Here is an 18,282-nt window from a genome sequence, read left to right on the forward strand (position 1 = left end):
TAATATTCCATTGTGTTGGTTACTGTAGTTTTTTGCAAATCTTGAAGTCAGGTTTGTATGAGCCCTCTAATTCTTTTTTTTTTTTTTTCCAATTCAGGGCTTCACACTTGCTAGGCAGGCACTTAGCACTTGAATCATGCTCCAACCCTTTTTGCTCGTTATTTTTGAAGTTAAGGTCACTTTATGTTTGTTTGATTTTTGCTCAGGCTGGCCTGAACCACAATCCTCCAATTTAATGCTTCCCGCTGTTGCTGGAATGATAGGCACACTCCACCACATCCAGTTTCTTTCTGTTGAGATGGGGTCATCCAAACTTTTTTTTGCCTATGTTGGCCTGAAACTGAGATCCTCCTAATCTCAGCTTCCCCTATAGTTTGGGATAGCAGGTACGCACCACCACAACCAGCTACTGGTTGGAATGGGGTCTTGTGAACTTTTTGCCTGGGCTGGCCTTGAACCATGATCCTCCTGATCTTAGCCTCCCAAGTGGCTAGGATTACAGATGTGAGCCTCTAGCATCCACTTCTGTTCTTTCTTTTCAAAACTATTTTGGCTACTGCAAGTCCTTTGCATCTCTACACAAATGCCAGCATTACCTTATAAATTTCATACCATAAATAGTGTTTTGATTGTGAATGTATTGCATCTTCATGTTAACTTTGGGAGAATTGTTATCTTAATAGTACTGAGTCTTACTTAATGTGACCAATTAGATTACAGCTTTCAGGTAACAGGCTGTACATGTTTTGTTCAATTTTTTCCCTAAATATAGCATATTTTATGCCACTATAATTTTCCAGTTGCTCCTTACTATTAGGTAGAAATAGCACTGACTTTTCTACACGCTGACACTGTATACTGTGACTTTGCTAAGCTCAATTATTCTAGGAGTTTTCTGGTTTTGATTTCTAGAATTTTCTACATACAGGATCATAGTGTCTTCAAATAAAGACAGCTTTACTTCTTCTTTTCCAATATTTCTCCCCATTTACTTCTTCTTATTGTACAACTCAAGTGTAACAGAACTTGAAGTGACAACAGTACATGTCACTGTCTTGTTCCAGATCTTACAAGGAATGTAGGCGGTCTGTTAACATAAAGAATAATGCCATATAGAGGTTTAGAAAACCTAATCAGGGTTTGGAAGATCTCTTTTATTCCTAGTGTACTGGAGCTACATCATGAATGAGTGCTAACTTGCCAAATGCTTTTTCTGCATCTAATGAGACGCTTATATGGTTTTCCTCCTTCAACCTGCTAATATACTTAATTATTTAATTTCATCATGGTGTATTATATTATTTAAATTTTGGTGAGCTTAATTTGCTAATATTTTGTTAAGTATTTGTATATCTGTGATCATGAAGGATATTGATCTTAAGTTCACTCTTCCTCATTCTTGCTTTGGTAACCTGTTCAAATTCTCTTCTCTGGCTTTTGAGTGTTTTTTAAAGGCAATATATTTTAATGTGTCTCTGTTAAGGTCTTAGACTTATTTCCCCCAAATGAAAAACATCCTTAATTTCCTATGTAAAAATATGGGAAAATATTTAAAATTTTATCTTGCAGCCTATCGCTCAGTTCTACATCTATTCTATAATGTGACAGCCTCATAAAAGAAGCATCATTTTTTAAAGTTCTTACATACATTCCATGTGTAAAGCATGTGATAAAAGAGAAATGAATTATTTCCCAAACCAAGGGATATAGTATATGAAGTTATTTGTAACTGTTAGAACAAATTCCTACTTTTTACCACTTCCTGCTTATTTCATTTATCCAAGAGATTTCAAGTTATGTAGTTGGCTGACTTTTTCCTATTAGGTTGAGCCATTTGAAAATGACATACATGCATATATATATACACACACACACACATATATATATTTATATATATTATATATAATATATATTATATATATTTATATATATTATATATAATATATATTATATATATTTTATATATAATAAAATATATATTCTATATAATTACATATAATAATTTATATATTTTTTATATATGTGTGTATATATATTTTGATATATATATATCAAAAAGAAAGGTCAAATATTGGTAATTTCATATGGTTTAACCTCTCATTTGTAAGTTAGTCACTGACTTTAGACTAGTAACCAAAGTGAACTTGACTAGCCTATATGCTTTATCAATACACAAGCACCATCTGGTGGCAGAAACCAAAATTATAGGTTTATCCCTATTTATATCACTGCTGACACAAATATACTCAATGCTTCTCAACTTTTGTACTTTCTGATGTTTTTTAAAAGGGTTCTACAAACAGTAAAAAACCCTTACCTTGATGGTTTGAACAATCTCAAAATAAATGGCAACCCAACAACACAACTCTTAGCAACTTTTCAGCCTATATAAACTGTGATATACAGGTGGAGTATCCCTAACCTAAAAACCCAAAATCTGAAATACTCCTAGATAAAAACATTTTGAGCACTGACATATGCCACAGTCTGATGGCTCAATGTATACAAACTTTTATACACACAATCATTTAAATTAATGCATTATATAAAATCACATTCAGGTCATGTGTATAAAGAATATATGTAACACAAATGAATTTCCTATTTAGACTTGCATTTCATCCCCAAGATATCTCATTATGTATGCACAAATATTCTGAAATCCTCCCCCCAAAAATTAAAAATCTGAAGTACTTCTGGTCCCAAGCATTCCAATAAAGGATATTCAACCTAATATACAAACTATTTTCATAAACCAAAATCTTGATTATTTCTAACTTCACTAATAACAAAATGAAACAAAGCCAGTTTGGATGCTTCAAGAGAACTTTCACCCTATCAAATTTCCACTGGCAGACACAGCTATCTGTAAAATGCTTTCAAAGTCTCATGTTCCCAGAGCTATATAGGGAGAATTTCAAGATGATGCCTTGGGAACAAGTAACTTTTAAGGTAAAATAGTCTAAACTCTTTCCTTATTGTTTAACTTGCTATTACTCAACAAATGCTAATCAAAGTAATTTTACTATCACAGTATCTTACACGTGATTACACCAGGAATTGGATACATTAGCCAAAGGCAACCAATTTTGGGGGGGGGGAGGGAGGAGGCAGGGAATGCGAGACTGGCGTTTGAACTCAGGGCTTCACATTTGCAAAGCAGACACTCTATCACTTGAGCTACACCTCCATTTTGCTCTGGTTATTTTGGTGATGGAGTCTCTTGAACTATTTGCCCAGGCTGTCCTCAAACCACAATCCTCCCAGTCTCAGCCTCCCACCAAGTATCTTCTTGACACAAAATGTACTAACCACATCTAATGACTGAGGTGTTTGGCACAGGTGAACACCATGAAACTGTTCCAAAGTGAGTGATGACAAATAAACTTAAGAATCCTTTGGGGAACAGTGTACAAATCCTAGATGAACAAAGAACAGATGAATCACTCAGACTCAGGTTAAATTTTAAACAATTCCATTTTCTAAAGCTATATCGTACATTCCTGTTCTGGAAGCAATGAACCCCAAACTATCTCTCCTCTTGTGTTCTTCCAATAAATCCTCAAAGTCAAAAACAATCTTTGTATGTCTTCCATTCAAGCCTTAAAGAGTAATAAAATGACTACTCCTAAACATCTCATATTCCATTTAAGCTCAGCATAGTCAAATTTAAATTTGTCATCTTTCCAAAACACCTGCTCCAATTCCTCCCATGACAAACAGTATTACTAGTCCCCCAGTCTATCTGCAAATTGTCCTTAATATCCCACCCTTACAGTCCCCAGGTGCTTTCAAGTCTGCCTTCTAAGTGTCTAGACACCATCCCATCTTCTCTGTTCACATTAAGTCGGAATTACAATATCCTTGTAATTCATCTTTCTCCCTTGAAGTTTAAGATGGTTCAACCTATTTTGCACATACTGCCAAAGCAGTATTTGTAAGACATTTACCCAGTTATTTTATCACTCAATTTAAAATCCGTAAATGGCTCCCACACCTGCAAGCATTATTCTTGAGAACAACCAGATTAGGGCCCTGCCTAAACTTTAGTTTTTTCATTTCAGACATACCAAACTGCTTGCAAGTCCATGAAAACTAAACTTCTTGGGATCCTTAGCCTTTGATGCCAAAATCTGTATTTTTTTTTTTTTTACCTTCCTCACCTGGCTAACTCCTAGTTAACCTTAAAGATTCAGTTCAAGGGCCAACAACTCCTCAAAAGCTTCTTTGACATCCCAATCTGGGTGAGGGGCCCATTGCCATTTTTCCATAGTACCACAGAGTAACAGCTACCACTGGTATGATTTTCATTGACTTCCTCTCCTACTAGACTCAGAGTCTACTAGCCTGTCTGCCTCAAACTCACTATTTGAACACAACATGTGACAATGAGCAGGCTTGAAATAAATATTTGCTGGATTAGTAAAACCCCACAAAAGTCCTTTCATGTGCTATTACTATTGCTAACAAATGAGGAAACAAAGGGAGGTTCAGTACCTTGCCCAAGATCACAAACCAAATGTATCAGAGCTAGGATGCGAATGAAATGCTCTGACTGTGATGGAAATGATCCTGCCTCACAATCTTTGCCTTTGGGGAACCATTCTACAAAATAATTGTGTTCACCAGACATCGTGGAACATGCCTGTAATCCCAGCAATCATGAGGCTGAAGCAGGAAAATCATGAGAGACTGAGGTCAGCCTGGGCTACACAGTGGGACCTTAGCTTAAAAAATAAATAAGTAAATAAAGAAAGTAATTACATTCTGCACAATAGTTAATGGAGCCAAGTCCCATTTCTCTAGGTCGACCACATAATTCAGGCTTAGCCAATTAAAGTATTCTCCCACCCCAAACCCAGTTTGAATATGAATTCTGGGATAAACAGTCTACTCAAAGTATTTCTTGGGACTTTTCTAAGAACTATCAAAAAACAAATCCTTACCCCTTCTCTAGTACAAGTCTACTCTACAGACTATGTAACGTACGAGGTACAATAAATGGGAATGAGTTTTGAAAATAAACTCAAGCAAAGGAAAAGCTTGACAAAAACAGGGAAGATTAATGAAAAATAAAGAACACTAAAGCCTTGTATCCATCAATGCCTGAAGATCTCCCTAAGAGACCTCCTAGTTACATAGGCCTAAAATTTGCATTTTCACATCATGTAGTCTGAGTTGTGGACTTTCAAAATCTGTGTAAGCAGAACAAGGGTTTTCTGGCCGTTTACAACAATACTTTTTCATCTATGAATACACAAACTTGATAAACTGTTAATAAGAGGCTCGATTTCAGCCATTCTATTCCTTTACTTAATTTTTTATAACAAAGATGGGAGAAGGAAAGTATTGTTATAGTTTAGATAAGTGTTCTCCAAAAGTGGTGGTACATTTAGGACGTGGGGCCTTGTTGGAAGTTGTCTGATCATAAGGAGGTGTGTCCCTGAAAAGGCTATAGAGACCCTGGCTACTCTTCTTTTTCTCTTTTTGCTCCTGGGTGCCATGAAGTAAGTCGCTTCCTCTGCCACACACTCCAACCATGATGTACTGCTCTACTACAAGCCAAAAGGTAATAAGTCAACAGACAGTAAGCCCATCCCCTTTTTTTAATTATCTCATGTATTTTGTTATAGTAATGGAAAGCTGACTAACATAAGCATAAAAGGTTCTTCAATCTTTACTTTATACTTTACCATATGAATTTTAAATGCTCTCTGCTTTATAATATAAATGTTAGTGAACAGTGCCTCAAATGAGAAAGAAAAAAAATGCAACAGGATGTACTCATTGTCAAGCATCTTTAACAAAAGGAGAGAGGTACTACAGAATCCACATTGCACCTGCAGTTTGCCCGTGGATAAATTGTTTTTCTCCACCTATCAAAAAACAGAAGAGAGGAAAAATTTTTAAAAACTGGTTCTCTTGAGGTCTTTTAATGAGTTCAAATAGTGAAACCTCATCAGCAAAGAACACAGAAAAAAAGAAAACCAGCATGGAAAACATCTCATTGCTATTTAATATCATTTTAAGAAAAAAAAATGAGAGGACCTTTTCAAAACTTCCTCTAAATAACATGTTTCTTGGGCTTGGAGGTATAGCTCAAGTGGTACAATGACTGCTTTGCAAGTTTCTTAAGACTTAAGTTTTCATTCCCTATCTTAAGAAGCCACTGATTAATTTGGAGTATGACAAAGAAAAGAGGGTTTCCTCTAATCTTTGGCTCCAAATTTCCTGTAATACATTCAGGTGTTGTCATCTGCAAATTAAGGTTATGTGTGATGTCATAATTTTAACAGCCTACTGAGTAACGGTTGGGTCTGCCCTTTTGTAAGCAGAGATTTTAAATTGAAACATGGCTTAATAACCTAATAGGAGTCCCTATTTTCTTCTTCCCCTTTTTGTCATCTGCAGAAAATTATGAAGAGTCCAAAATTCTGAAGAGAAATTCCACTTTATCCACTAGTGGGAATGGCCCTTTGAAAAAAATCATAAAATAAAATTCCTGTACCTCACATGACAAACACAAAATCAGATCTTGGAACTAGATAATGCCAACAAGGGAAAAATGTAAACATTTTAGCAAAAAAACCTAGAAAAGAAAAAAAATGAGACTGAACCACCTGACTCTAGTTGCCACTCCCTTCTCCCCATTTCATGTACCAACTTCTCTCCCTCTTGATGCAATCTGTTCCAGACACAGTGGCCTCCTGGTTAAGGCCTCCACACGCCAGGCACACTCCTGCTTCAGAGGCTTTGTACTTGTACTTTCTTGTGCCAAAAAAAAGGACAAAACTAAGATGTAAGCATCATAAATGAATCTCAAAACAAAAAACAAACAAAATAAGAAAACTATCATAGAAAGTAAAAGAATCTAGACACAACCTAGCAAGCACAATGTCCTGTGTTCAAACACAAGTACCACCATCAAAAAAGAAGCTAGACACAGTAACTGCTGTGGTTACTTCTGAGAAGAAGATGTGTCATGTAGTAGATGATGAGAATTTTTCTTTTTCTTAGTTTTTTGTTTTTTTTTTTTTTTTTGCAAAGCATGAATCATGCCTCCAATCCATTTTTCCCTGGTTATTTTGGAGATGGAGTCTTGTAAACTATATGCCTGGGCTGGCTTCAAACCATGAACCTCCCAATCTCAGCCTCCAAGTAGCTTAGATTACAGGCATGAGCCGCCAGCTACGATGGGAACTTTCTGTACTTTGATCTGAATGTTGATCACATAACAATATACATGCGTAAAAAGCCATCAAATAAAGTACAAACACTTTGCATATAAAGCCATCAAGTATATAAAGCCATCAAGATATATACTTCAGATTTGAGTGTTTTAAGTACATATATTAAACCTAAATAGATTACTATAGTGATTATATATTAAAAAAACAACTTCAATTTGGTTAAACACAATTACATATAAAGAAAAAAAGAATGTGGAGGTACATCAAACTACTAAGGGCAGGTAGTTCTGGAATTGCAAATTATTTATATTTCTTTACCTTTTTGATTTTCCACATTCTCTACAAATGAGCTTTAGATAACTTTTATGATGGGGGTGGAGTTGGGGAGAACCTAAGTTTTCTTTTGAAACTTCTGACATGACTATAAAAGAAAATTCTATTATACTTGTAACTATCCTAAAGTTATGCAATACACAAAGTCTTAGTAAATTCGTCCTCCCTCCAATAAACTTCTATAAATTGCAAACACACAATTCCATTAAAGTATTCAGACAAATCAACAAAAACCCTGAGCTTTGCTTGGTGAAGGAACAAGAAAATCCACTGAGGAGTCAGCACTACAAATTTTAGGCTGACATTAAAAACTTGGTCTTGCCTGCAATAAATACAGGGCTCTCATGAATCAATAAAAACTAATTCCTAAAAACCGTAGGGTTTTTTAATTTATTACTTTAAATAACATTTGTGAAATTGATTTACCTAAATTCAATGCAAAATTCCCTGTGTTTAAATGAAAACACTCTCGGAGTTTCAGAAACTTTTACAATACACATAAAATAATAAGTAAGAACAAAACCAAAGAAGACATACAAACCTCTGATTGTACATGCCCCGAAAGTTGTAATTAGCTCTATAATTTGGGAATGGCTTTGGATCTAATGGCCTGTAGATGGCAGGCTCTCCCCTTTTCATAGCAAGCCCATTCAGTTCCACAGTTGGAGTTATACTGCCTGTTTAAAAAAATATTAAAGGCATACAAGTGAAATATTTCCACAATAAATCATTCAAGCTATACTTTTACTACATTTCATTACCATGGAAGAAGGTGAGAGCAGATGGTCCTTTAATAAAGTATAGGCAAATATAAAAGAAAATAGTCTCTAATGAAATCTCTGAAGTTTCTGCAACATTTTCAGTAAATTAATGAACAAAAACTCATACTATTTAAGTTAAACAAATTCTTACACTGCTTAGTTTAGGCATTATTTTTTAAAGTATTTAACTTCAACATTACTTACCACAGACAGCTTGCATCCATTTAATCATTAAAAATATTACCTGCGAATATTTTTATTTATACTTTGGTAATCAAGTAACTAAACATTAGCAATGAATACAGGGTTATCAGCAATTCCTCTACGTATGTGATGAAAACCATTTATTGAGCTTTTTAATAACCAACAACACAAAGTAAATGTAAGCAATGCTCTGTGTGTATATTTATTGTATTCTAAGGAAATACAAGAAGATATGCACAAGTAGTGCTATCAATTAGCACAAGACTGGAAACAACCTAAAAAACAATCAGTATGGCACCAGTTATATGAATATCACAGCAAAAACACTACACAACTATAAAAAAGAGTAAGACTAATACACACCTTGCTTTTCCTTCTTTTTTTTTTAACAATATACCTTGGAAGTTATTCTTAAGCAAGACAGGAAATATTATTAAGTGAAAATGAGCAAGGTACCAAATAGTATCTATTTGATATCTTTTTATGTACAAAAGATGAAAATATAAAATATATTTGCTATTTTTTGGCTTTATTCCTAAAACTGAAAGAGAAAAAAAATAGGTACTTATAGAAAGAAAGCACAGAGGAGGAGAGGAATGGAAACTATATTTCTTTCTTTTTTTTTTTTTTTATTATTCATATGTGCATACAAAGCTTGGGTCATTTTATACTTCTTTCAATTGCAGTGTTTTATAGATTTTATTTTCAAAATGTGAAATTTTATAAAATTATACAAAATTTTCCATTAAAATTGGGGAGAGGCAATCCCTAAAAACAAAAAAAATGAAACTGGATCTGTGAATTGAGTTGGTGACTTAAATAGAGAAAAAATTTTTATGACTTTCAATACTATAAACTAACCATACTGAGATTTATCCTAACAAAAAAAGAAAAGCAAACAAAGAAATCTCAAACTGTTTTCAGAAATCCTATTTCTAGTAACATGATTTTTAACTAGCAATATATTTTTGTTTAATTCAAGCAAAATTAAATCAAAATGGAGACAAAAAAAATCTCTAAAAAGAAGACAATGCAATTAAGCTACCAATAAATCAAATCAGTGGCTTTAATAGTACAAACAGTAATTACTTCAAATGACTTTAAAGGACAGTAAAATACTCATATGGCCTAAAGTAAAAGAAACTGTAAACATTTTTCACTAATTATGCTGTTATTAATATTGGCATTGTTATTATGAAAATTTTATGTATTTACAAATAGGTATAAAGTAGATTAAAAATAAATAATGTCAGAAAACAAGATTTTTATCATAAGAGAGATGGAAACATAAAATCAAATACATTAAGTAAAACCCGATAGTCTTACACCTGAGTTGAAAACATCAGTATAAATTCATGATGTTTTCTCTTAAAAAAAAAAAAAATTAGGGGATTTCCTAGCTTTGCCCATTTTTTTAAAAGGCCTGAAAAACAATCCATTAGCAATGAAGACAGTCAGCACCCAGGTCTGGTTTATACCTATCATTCCTCCATTTAAAAACAAAAAGATTCTTTGGAGAAATGGTTGATTTCAGATAATGTACATGATACTGATAAAGGCAAAAAAAAAAAAAAAAAAACACATACACAATCACTTATCTTCTTATCTTGCCTGTCTTAAAAAACACTTCGCTCAGTTCAGACAGGTGATAAAGGAAAAGCTATTCACCTAATTAGCTAGAAAAATTCATGCAGAAGAATGACACCCAAAAATCACCAGTTTGTTAACTACTGATTTAAAAAAACAAATGGATATTCTAAACAGTGAGCATCAGCATTAGCGCAAATGTTGGTGGGGAACTTGATAATGGAAGGACCAGGCTAACAATATCAGAACCAACTGATCAATCTTAAGACCACAAAGCAAAAAATAGTAAGAAATTAAATGTCTTCAGATGTGGTGCAACAAGAAGTAGACAAAACTACCGATAAAGCAATCTCACCAAAGACATCAAGCCTGAACATGTACAGCCTCTAGGTTATCAGCTGGCAGAAATTACAGAGGCAAACAGGTGGTCTAATACCACAGGGATGCAATCAGCAAAAGAACATGAAAAACTCTGAAGGAATAATGACCTGGTTTCTGCAACAAATAATCTATATGGAAAAATAAAAATGGAGAAGAATTCTATATCTTAAAAAGGACCAAAGGCACCTTACAGACCAAATACAATAAATGGAACTCGTTTCGATCTTCATTAAAATAAACCAACTATGAAAAAACAATGAGACTATAAGGGAAATCTGAACTCTGGACATTTTTTAATATTAGGGAATTATTGTTTCGTTTCTTTCTGGTTAGTTTTTTAAGAGTCCTCATGTTAAAAAGTGTTTACGTAAAGTATTGTATCTGAGCTCTGCTTCAAAATATTCCAGAGTTAGGCATGGTGGCTGGCACCTATAATTCCAGCACACAGGCGATTGCAAGTTCAAGGCTAGCCTGGGCTACATAGTGAGTTCCAGGCCAACTTGAGCTACCTACTGAGTTCTATGTCACCCTGTGCTAAATAGCAAGACCCTATCTCAAATTACCCTTCCCTGCAAAAATAATAATACTAGTAATACTAATTATGTATGTATTTTTTTTTTCTTGTGAGGAGATAGATGAGAAACAAGACTGGCTGCCAGACACTGATAATTGCTGAAGCCAATGATAGGTGCAGGAGACATTCAGTATCTAATTCTAGCTAATTTTGTAAAAGTTTCTTAAATTCTTTAAAAAAAAAACAAAAATCACAATGTAATATTAAGTCAAGCTACTTTAAGTACCAAAACAGGTTATTAGTAAAATATGTGTGTTTATGTTCCAACAAATCAAGTAAGTTAAATGTAAAGCCTTTACATTAAGTAAAATTTCATATAAAGTCTATGTTATTTCATTTAAATTACACCTTTTAGGGCTTACATTAAGCAGAGGAATTGGGGATGGCAGAGGCTTACACAAATGCACAATTAACATTTAGTTCATAAGCAATCAATCAACAAGAAACTGCCATCTCATTTCTAAGGAATTAATATGAAACCAGTTAAGCAAAGGAACTAAATCAAGGATAAGAAGAAAAAAAGAAAAAAAAAAAAAAGAGAAGAGGAGAAGGAAAGAAAAAGAAAGGGGGAGGGGGAGGTTAACAGACTGAATAGTAAATCCAGTTAGTGTAAATTCCTAATTTACTACACATACTATGAAGAAAAAGTCAAGCATAAAGAGATTCTCTTTCATTTCTTCCCCTCTCTCTTCCCTCACCTTCTAATGTCATTTTATTGAGGAATAAGTAAAATGCACAAACCTTGACTAAGTGCTAGGCTCAATGAATGATTAGATGGAAAGACTCATATGACTAACGTTCAGAACAAGAACATTTCCATTTCCCAGGAAGTTCCTCCAGTCTCTTTCCAGCTGACACTCACCTCCCTGGGTAACTCATTTGACTTCTGTCACTACAGATTTGTTACTCTATTCTTCATATCTAAATAACTACAATTTTCTGTTTTGTTTCTTTCACTCAATAATTGTTTTCCATGCATCAGTATTTTAAACTTTTTTTAAAAATCACTGAATAACATTCCACTAAATGAAAATACCACAATTTGTTTATTCTACTATTGATGGAACATTTGATTTGTTTCTAGTTTGAGACTATAATGTATATGTTTTGAAAAAGTCTTTTTCAGTAGATATATACTCAGTTCTCATGCATACCGATCTGGCAGTGGAATTGCTGGGTCACTGAGCAAGGTTTATGTTTAACTTTATTAGAAACTGTCTAACCATTTTCCAAAGACTTTAAAATCAAACAGTAGTCTACACCTTTAAAACTTCACATTTTAAATTTCATAAGGATTTCAGTCTAATAATTAACATGTTTGTCATAATCCAAGATATAAAATCCAACTTTAAGATGGGGTGTCACTGTGTTGCCCAGGCTGGCCTCAAACTCCTTCTTTTTGGCAACATGGTCTTGCTGTGTAGCCCTCACTGGCCTTGCACTCATGATCCTCACACCTCAGCCCCTGAGCACAGGCATGTACCATCACACCAACAAAATTTATGTCACTTTGAATTCTATTTTGTAAGTCATTCCGTCACAAATACCATCAAATTTAAATAGAAAAAAAAGTTTGAAAGACCCCATACTTTAAGTGAGGCAATAAACAAGAATCTAATGTATCTGAGAAGGAAATAAAATCAACAGTGAAGTAATCTGGACACACTGGTGGGATACACTACACCCGCCACCCATATTATAAATTGGAATTTAAAACAGACTACAGCACATTTTCTTCACAGCAATGTTAGAAACTGCTCTTTCTGAAGAAAAAGTCAAAAAGAAGCAGAAAGCAAAATGCATGCTAAAAAAGCTTCACCTCTCAGAATAAAGCCTCTCTGTCGTTTCACACAAAAGCACTGCCCCCGAACCTGCACACCATGTTTACTGCCATAAGAACACTTTCACAGAACACACTTACAGAGCCGCTTCCTTCCAGCTAAGAGATTCCTCCAGGAATGCCAAGCAGCTCACTTCAGTATGCATAAAGATACTCATCACATAGGGTTCCTTGGGTATTATAAGGTAAAGAGTTGACACTTGCAAACATATAATCAATTTTCAGTGGTTCTCAGATATTTTTAACTGACACATAAAAGCTATACATACTTTGGGTATCATGTTATATTTTTAGGAGTAACTGCTATTTTGTTTGTTTTGCTTTTTTGGAAATACCGGGGGCTTGAACTCAGGGCCTGTGATTGCTAGACTGGTGCTCTACCACTTGAGCCACACTTTCAGCCCTAAGTAAATCCTTTTTTTTCCTTTTCACTTATAGGAGTCATGTTATATTTTTATATGGTTCTTAGATATATTAAAGGGGATTTCTACATTTATCAGTACTAAATACAAAAAGGCTAAATAATTAGATTTGCAATTACACCTAACAATTTTGGATTTCCCTATGTAACAAGTGAAAGAAAAATACCACAACTAGTTTTTAAGGAACAACGCATTACTATACTTGAATAGCTTTGTAGAAAGTTTGAAAATTCCTGGAACACAATAGTCACTCAATAATATTTGTTGAAAAGAATGAACTGATTAACTAATCAGGACCCTTTGGAGAAATGAATAGCTATATGACTGAGACAAGGAAAATACAAGATGACCAAGGAATACCTTATTATGCCAGAAAGAAAGAAGTGCCCAAAGAATGATGGAAGAAATATCAGGACACAGAAGACAGCTCAGAGGAGCCATCCCAATGGTGAAAAATGAGAGAATTTTAGCCATCAAAATAAGTAATAATAATCCAGATACATTAGAGTACAGCTGTAGTCCTACCTATTCTAGAGGCTGAGAGGAGATCACTTGAGCCTAGGAGTTTGTGCCTGTCTGGACAACACAGCAAGACCCATGTAGTTGTCAGTGGGGGGAAATGGGAACTTCAGGGGTTGGGTATAGCTCAAACAGTACAGCAAGAACACGCTTAGCATGCATGAGGCTCTAGGTTTGATTGCCAGCACAAAAAATAAATTAAGACTATAAATATGTAAGGAATCCAGGAGTCTACAGTGATATAAATTTTTTTTTTTAATGAGAGAAAAGAGAAACTTCTCATGGGTCCGATGGCAACTAATATATCTAAAAAGAATATTGGAATTTTTTTAAAGTCACTGTTTGGCAACCTTCAGGATCATAACTGATTCAGACAAGAATTATCAATGGATGCTAAATCTAGTAGGTGAAAGAAAATTTGATGAGAAACAGAATAATTATACATATATACATCCAGTCTCAAAATATCATCTCAGGGCAACACTTACTTGCTTACTACTTCTTAGCAAAAAACACTTATCAACTAACTTTATAGCAGAGAAGCCTAGCAGGCAGACTCTTCATTACACAGCAAAAGTCATCACTAATGGCACTCAATACTGAGTGCCTGCCAGTGGGAACCACTAAGGTGAGCCCAGATCACTTCTGTGGCACTCATGCTAAAAATGCAGAAATCATGAGGAAACTCAACTGAGAAACAGTCTTATCAATCATGGTTTCCATACTCATCACAAATGTCAAGGTCATGAAAAATCAGAAAGACTTAGGAATTGTTCCCTACTAAAGTAGAATGAAGAAAAACACTAAGTACATTAATCATGTGATCTTGATTAGATCCTAGATCTGTAAAGGACATTACTGGGACAATCAGTAAAATTTTAGTGGAGTCTGTGGAGTAAATGCTAATTTCAATCAAGTTAACTTCATGATGGGAGACTGTCAGTACACTTAGAAAATACACACTGAAGTACTAAAGGGTCATGAAACTAATTCTCAAATGGTTCAGAAATTTAACAATGGAGTGAACAGTACTTTGGAGCTCTATGTACTATCTCTACAAATTTTATATAAATATGAAATTATTTTCAAGGTTAAAAATAAAAGGAATGAGAAAGTAAAATAGTTCTATAATATAATCCTAATTAACTGGCAGGTCAGCCACGCTGTGAATGAATTTAACTCCTCTCTGGACTACAAGTAAGACTCATCTAGTCACTGCTGTCAGGACTGGATCTCTCTTGCTCCAAAGACTCCTCCATGCTGAGTTACAGTCACCTGGTTTACAATAAAGGTGGCTCTAAAGTGCAGAGGTGAATGTCTTCAATAAACATTACTGGGTTAAATGAACATATACTATAAAGAAGAACAAAAATCTCAAACTCTATCCAAAATCATAATAAAATTTAATTCCTAACAGACTGTGGATCTCAATTAAAAAGACAAAATAATAAAGCTTCTAAAAATAATGCAAGGTTATCTTCATAACCTTGTAAGAGATAAAATATATTAAATAGTATACAAAAAAAGCATTAACCATAAATAAAAGACAATGAATTAGTCTTCATTGAAGTAAAAAATGTCTACTCATCAAAATGCACTATTAGGAATACAGAAAGATAACTGCAATACATATATCTAATTGGGAAAAAATTCCAACTAGCACTTTCCAACAGAGGCTACCTTAATGTCAACAAGCATATGACCTTCAACAAGCACAAAATGTTTCATCGGCCACCTTCATGAGTTATTAGAAAAATGAAAATTAAGACCATAATGAATTACTATTAAACCCCCAGCATAATAGCTAAAATTTTGAAAGCTGACAATATCAAATATTAACAAGAATGTAGCAAGCTCTCATATATTGCTAGTGGGAAGTAAACTGATAGTGTTTGACAGTATGTATAAATACTGAACACATGCATAACCTATGACTAACACTTCCCATCCTAAATACATTCCCAACAAAAATGTATATGGACAAGAATGTTCACAGAGGTATTATTGTGAACAGCTCCCCCAAACTGGAAATAATCTAAATATCTACCAAGAGCATAAAGAAAGAAGTGGAATTTACTATAAGTGACTTACAGCATTTTCATGCAAAAGAATATTACATAATAATGAAATACAATACTTTTAAACATAATGCAGATAAAACTCACAAACAAAAACATGAAAAATAAGCTATCACTAAAGAGTATAATGTATGATTCCAACAAGTAAGCACAACTAATGTGACAGAAATCAGAACAGTAGAGAGGTGACAAGAAAGCATAAAAAGAGGTTAATATGATTAAAGTACATTATATGCATGTATGAAAATGTCACAATAAAACCCATTAAAAAAAGAAATCAGAAGAAGGGTTTCCTTTGGAGTTGTTCAACTGAAAGAAGCTTGAAGGAGGCTTCTGAAGCACTAGTGAAGAGTGCAGCAGTGTTCCTGGTGAAAAACCTCATCAAGTTCTACAACTGTAATGTGTGCACTTCCCAATACATCATATTACACTCCTGCTTTTTTGCTCTTACTCTTGCTGGGTTATTTTCTGCTATAATCCTGTACATGTAGACTTGACCCAGAACTCAGTCCACAATTGCTGCTGTTGTACATTATATCCCTTGGAGAGCATGCTCTGTTCTGCTCCAAACACCACTCCCAAAACTCTGGCAGAATGGGAAGCATATAGTTCTCTATTCACATGAATTTCTTTTTTCTTTCTTCACTCATAAACGATGGCAATGATTTCCTAGTCAATCATCATGTTTTTAAGTATCTTCCACCTTCCATACATGTGTCAAACTAGACATCCTAAAATGCTCTTTTAAGGTCATTGTCCATTTGCTCATAAATATTAATTGCCCCAAACTACAGAAAAAAAGTCAATCCTGTGGGCTGTAAAGGCATAACTCAAGCAGAAGAAGACCTGCCTACTGTGACAGCCCTGAGTTCAAATCCCAGTACCACCAAAAAAAAGAATCTTATAAATAAAGCTGGTGTGAGGCCATTACAATCCACTCCCTATCCACATCTCATCTTGTTTCCCACTAGCCACTTGCCTGCTGTAAGTAAAAATGACCTACAAAAACAACTATTTTACAAAACCCATTGTCCAGATTCCTGTTCCAATACCTTTCCTGCTCACAGTATTCCCTCAGTCTAGAATATTTTATTCTCTTCTATACCTGGCTACTATTCATTCAAGGCCCCTATCTTACTTCAGTTCATGTTTATTATCACCTATAATATTGACATCTGTTACTATTCACCTGGTACTAATGTTCACCACCAAATTACATGTGTATGGATGACACTATAAGATTCTCACAGAAAAGAACAATGTGTACCTCACAGATACAAAAACCAAGTGGTGGCAGTATGGTACTAATGATCAACCAGTGACATGAAGAAGTTTGTAAAAAATTACAAAAGTGGCAAGGTTTGTGGTGCTCACATGTAATCCCAGCACGTGGGAAGGTGAGGTAAGAGAATCATGAGTTCAAGGCCAGTCTAGGCTATACAGTGAGACCAGGCCTCAAAATGAGAAAATTACAACAAACCATCTCTTATCAGCTTCAAACTAAACAGATTGGGTTTTTTCATTTTAGGATTTTTTGTTTTTATTGTTGTGCTGGGTGGGAGTTCCTTGTGGCATTTACTGAAGTTCTTACAATATATCAAATACATAATAGTTGAATTTACCCTGCCATCATTCTCCTTTATCCCTCCTTCAAGTTTCTTCTTTATTGTAATAATATTTTAGCTTATTTAAATTTGCTTGATGAATACTGCAATTAGTTGAACAGAAAAACTATAGAGCCCTGGATAGAGAGTCCTTGAAAGAACAGACTGTGTCTACCAAGCACTGGCCACATAAGAAAGAAGCAAGTATCTATATGACTGGAGTATAAGTACAAACATGGGGACTACAATAAAACAGATTATGGAATCACTACTAGCAGGCACAAAGTTTTTTTTAATTCCATTACAGAAATGCCTAATGTCATACTAATATTAATAAGAAGGCAACTTATTCATAAGTTAACAAAATGAATTAATAGATATATGACTGGTCCTGAACTTAAAGGAACTTTATTAACATGATGTTAGCAATAATGTAGGTTTGTCTTTCCCAAAAGATAACTGGACATAAAATGCTGTTGGTACTGTATGCAATCAACACAATTTTTTACAATTCTTAGGAGCTTAAAATTAGCATAATCATTTACTTAAACATTTTGTAGATTGATGAGTTTTTTGTTTTTGTTTTTTGATGGTATAAGGGTTTGAACTCAGGCACTTTACTGATTGAGCCATGCCTTTAGCTTGGTGAGTTTCTTAATACTTAATAAACTTCATATAAATGTTCTAAATTGAGTATCTAAAATTTTACACTAATGAGCAAAGTATTTAATAAGATATCTAGGGAAAAATTTTATAATTTTGTATTAAACTAAAATAAAAAATAACTAT

At 34.1% G+C, this 18,282-nt stretch overlaps 1 protein-coding gene across 16 annotated transcripts in view; it reads right to left on the reverse strand.

Moving 5' to 3' along the window:
* Positions 1-18,282, reverse strand: part of Stau2 (staufen double-stranded RNA binding protein 2) — a 316,438-nt gene that overhangs the window by 259,668 nt on the left and 38,488 nt on the right. For all 16 annotated transcript variants that reach the window (XR_012446346.1, XM_074068728.1, XM_074068727.1 and 13 more), the window contains one exon: positions 8,065-8,200. Coding sequence is in view for 15 of the 16 variants with exons in the window: in XM_074068728.1 (XP_073924829.1) it covers positions 8,065-8,200 (136 nt within the window). In the remaining variant the exon portion in view is untranslated. The remainder of the gene's footprint in view (positions 1-8,064; positions 8,201-18,282) is intronic.

This window comes from Castor canadensis, chromosome 3 (assembly GCF_047511655.1).
Source record: "Castor canadensis chromosome 3, mCasCan1.hap1v2, whole genome shotgun sequence".
Lineage (NCBI taxonomy): Eukaryota > Metazoa > Chordata > Mammalia > Rodentia > Castoridae > Castor > Castor canadensis.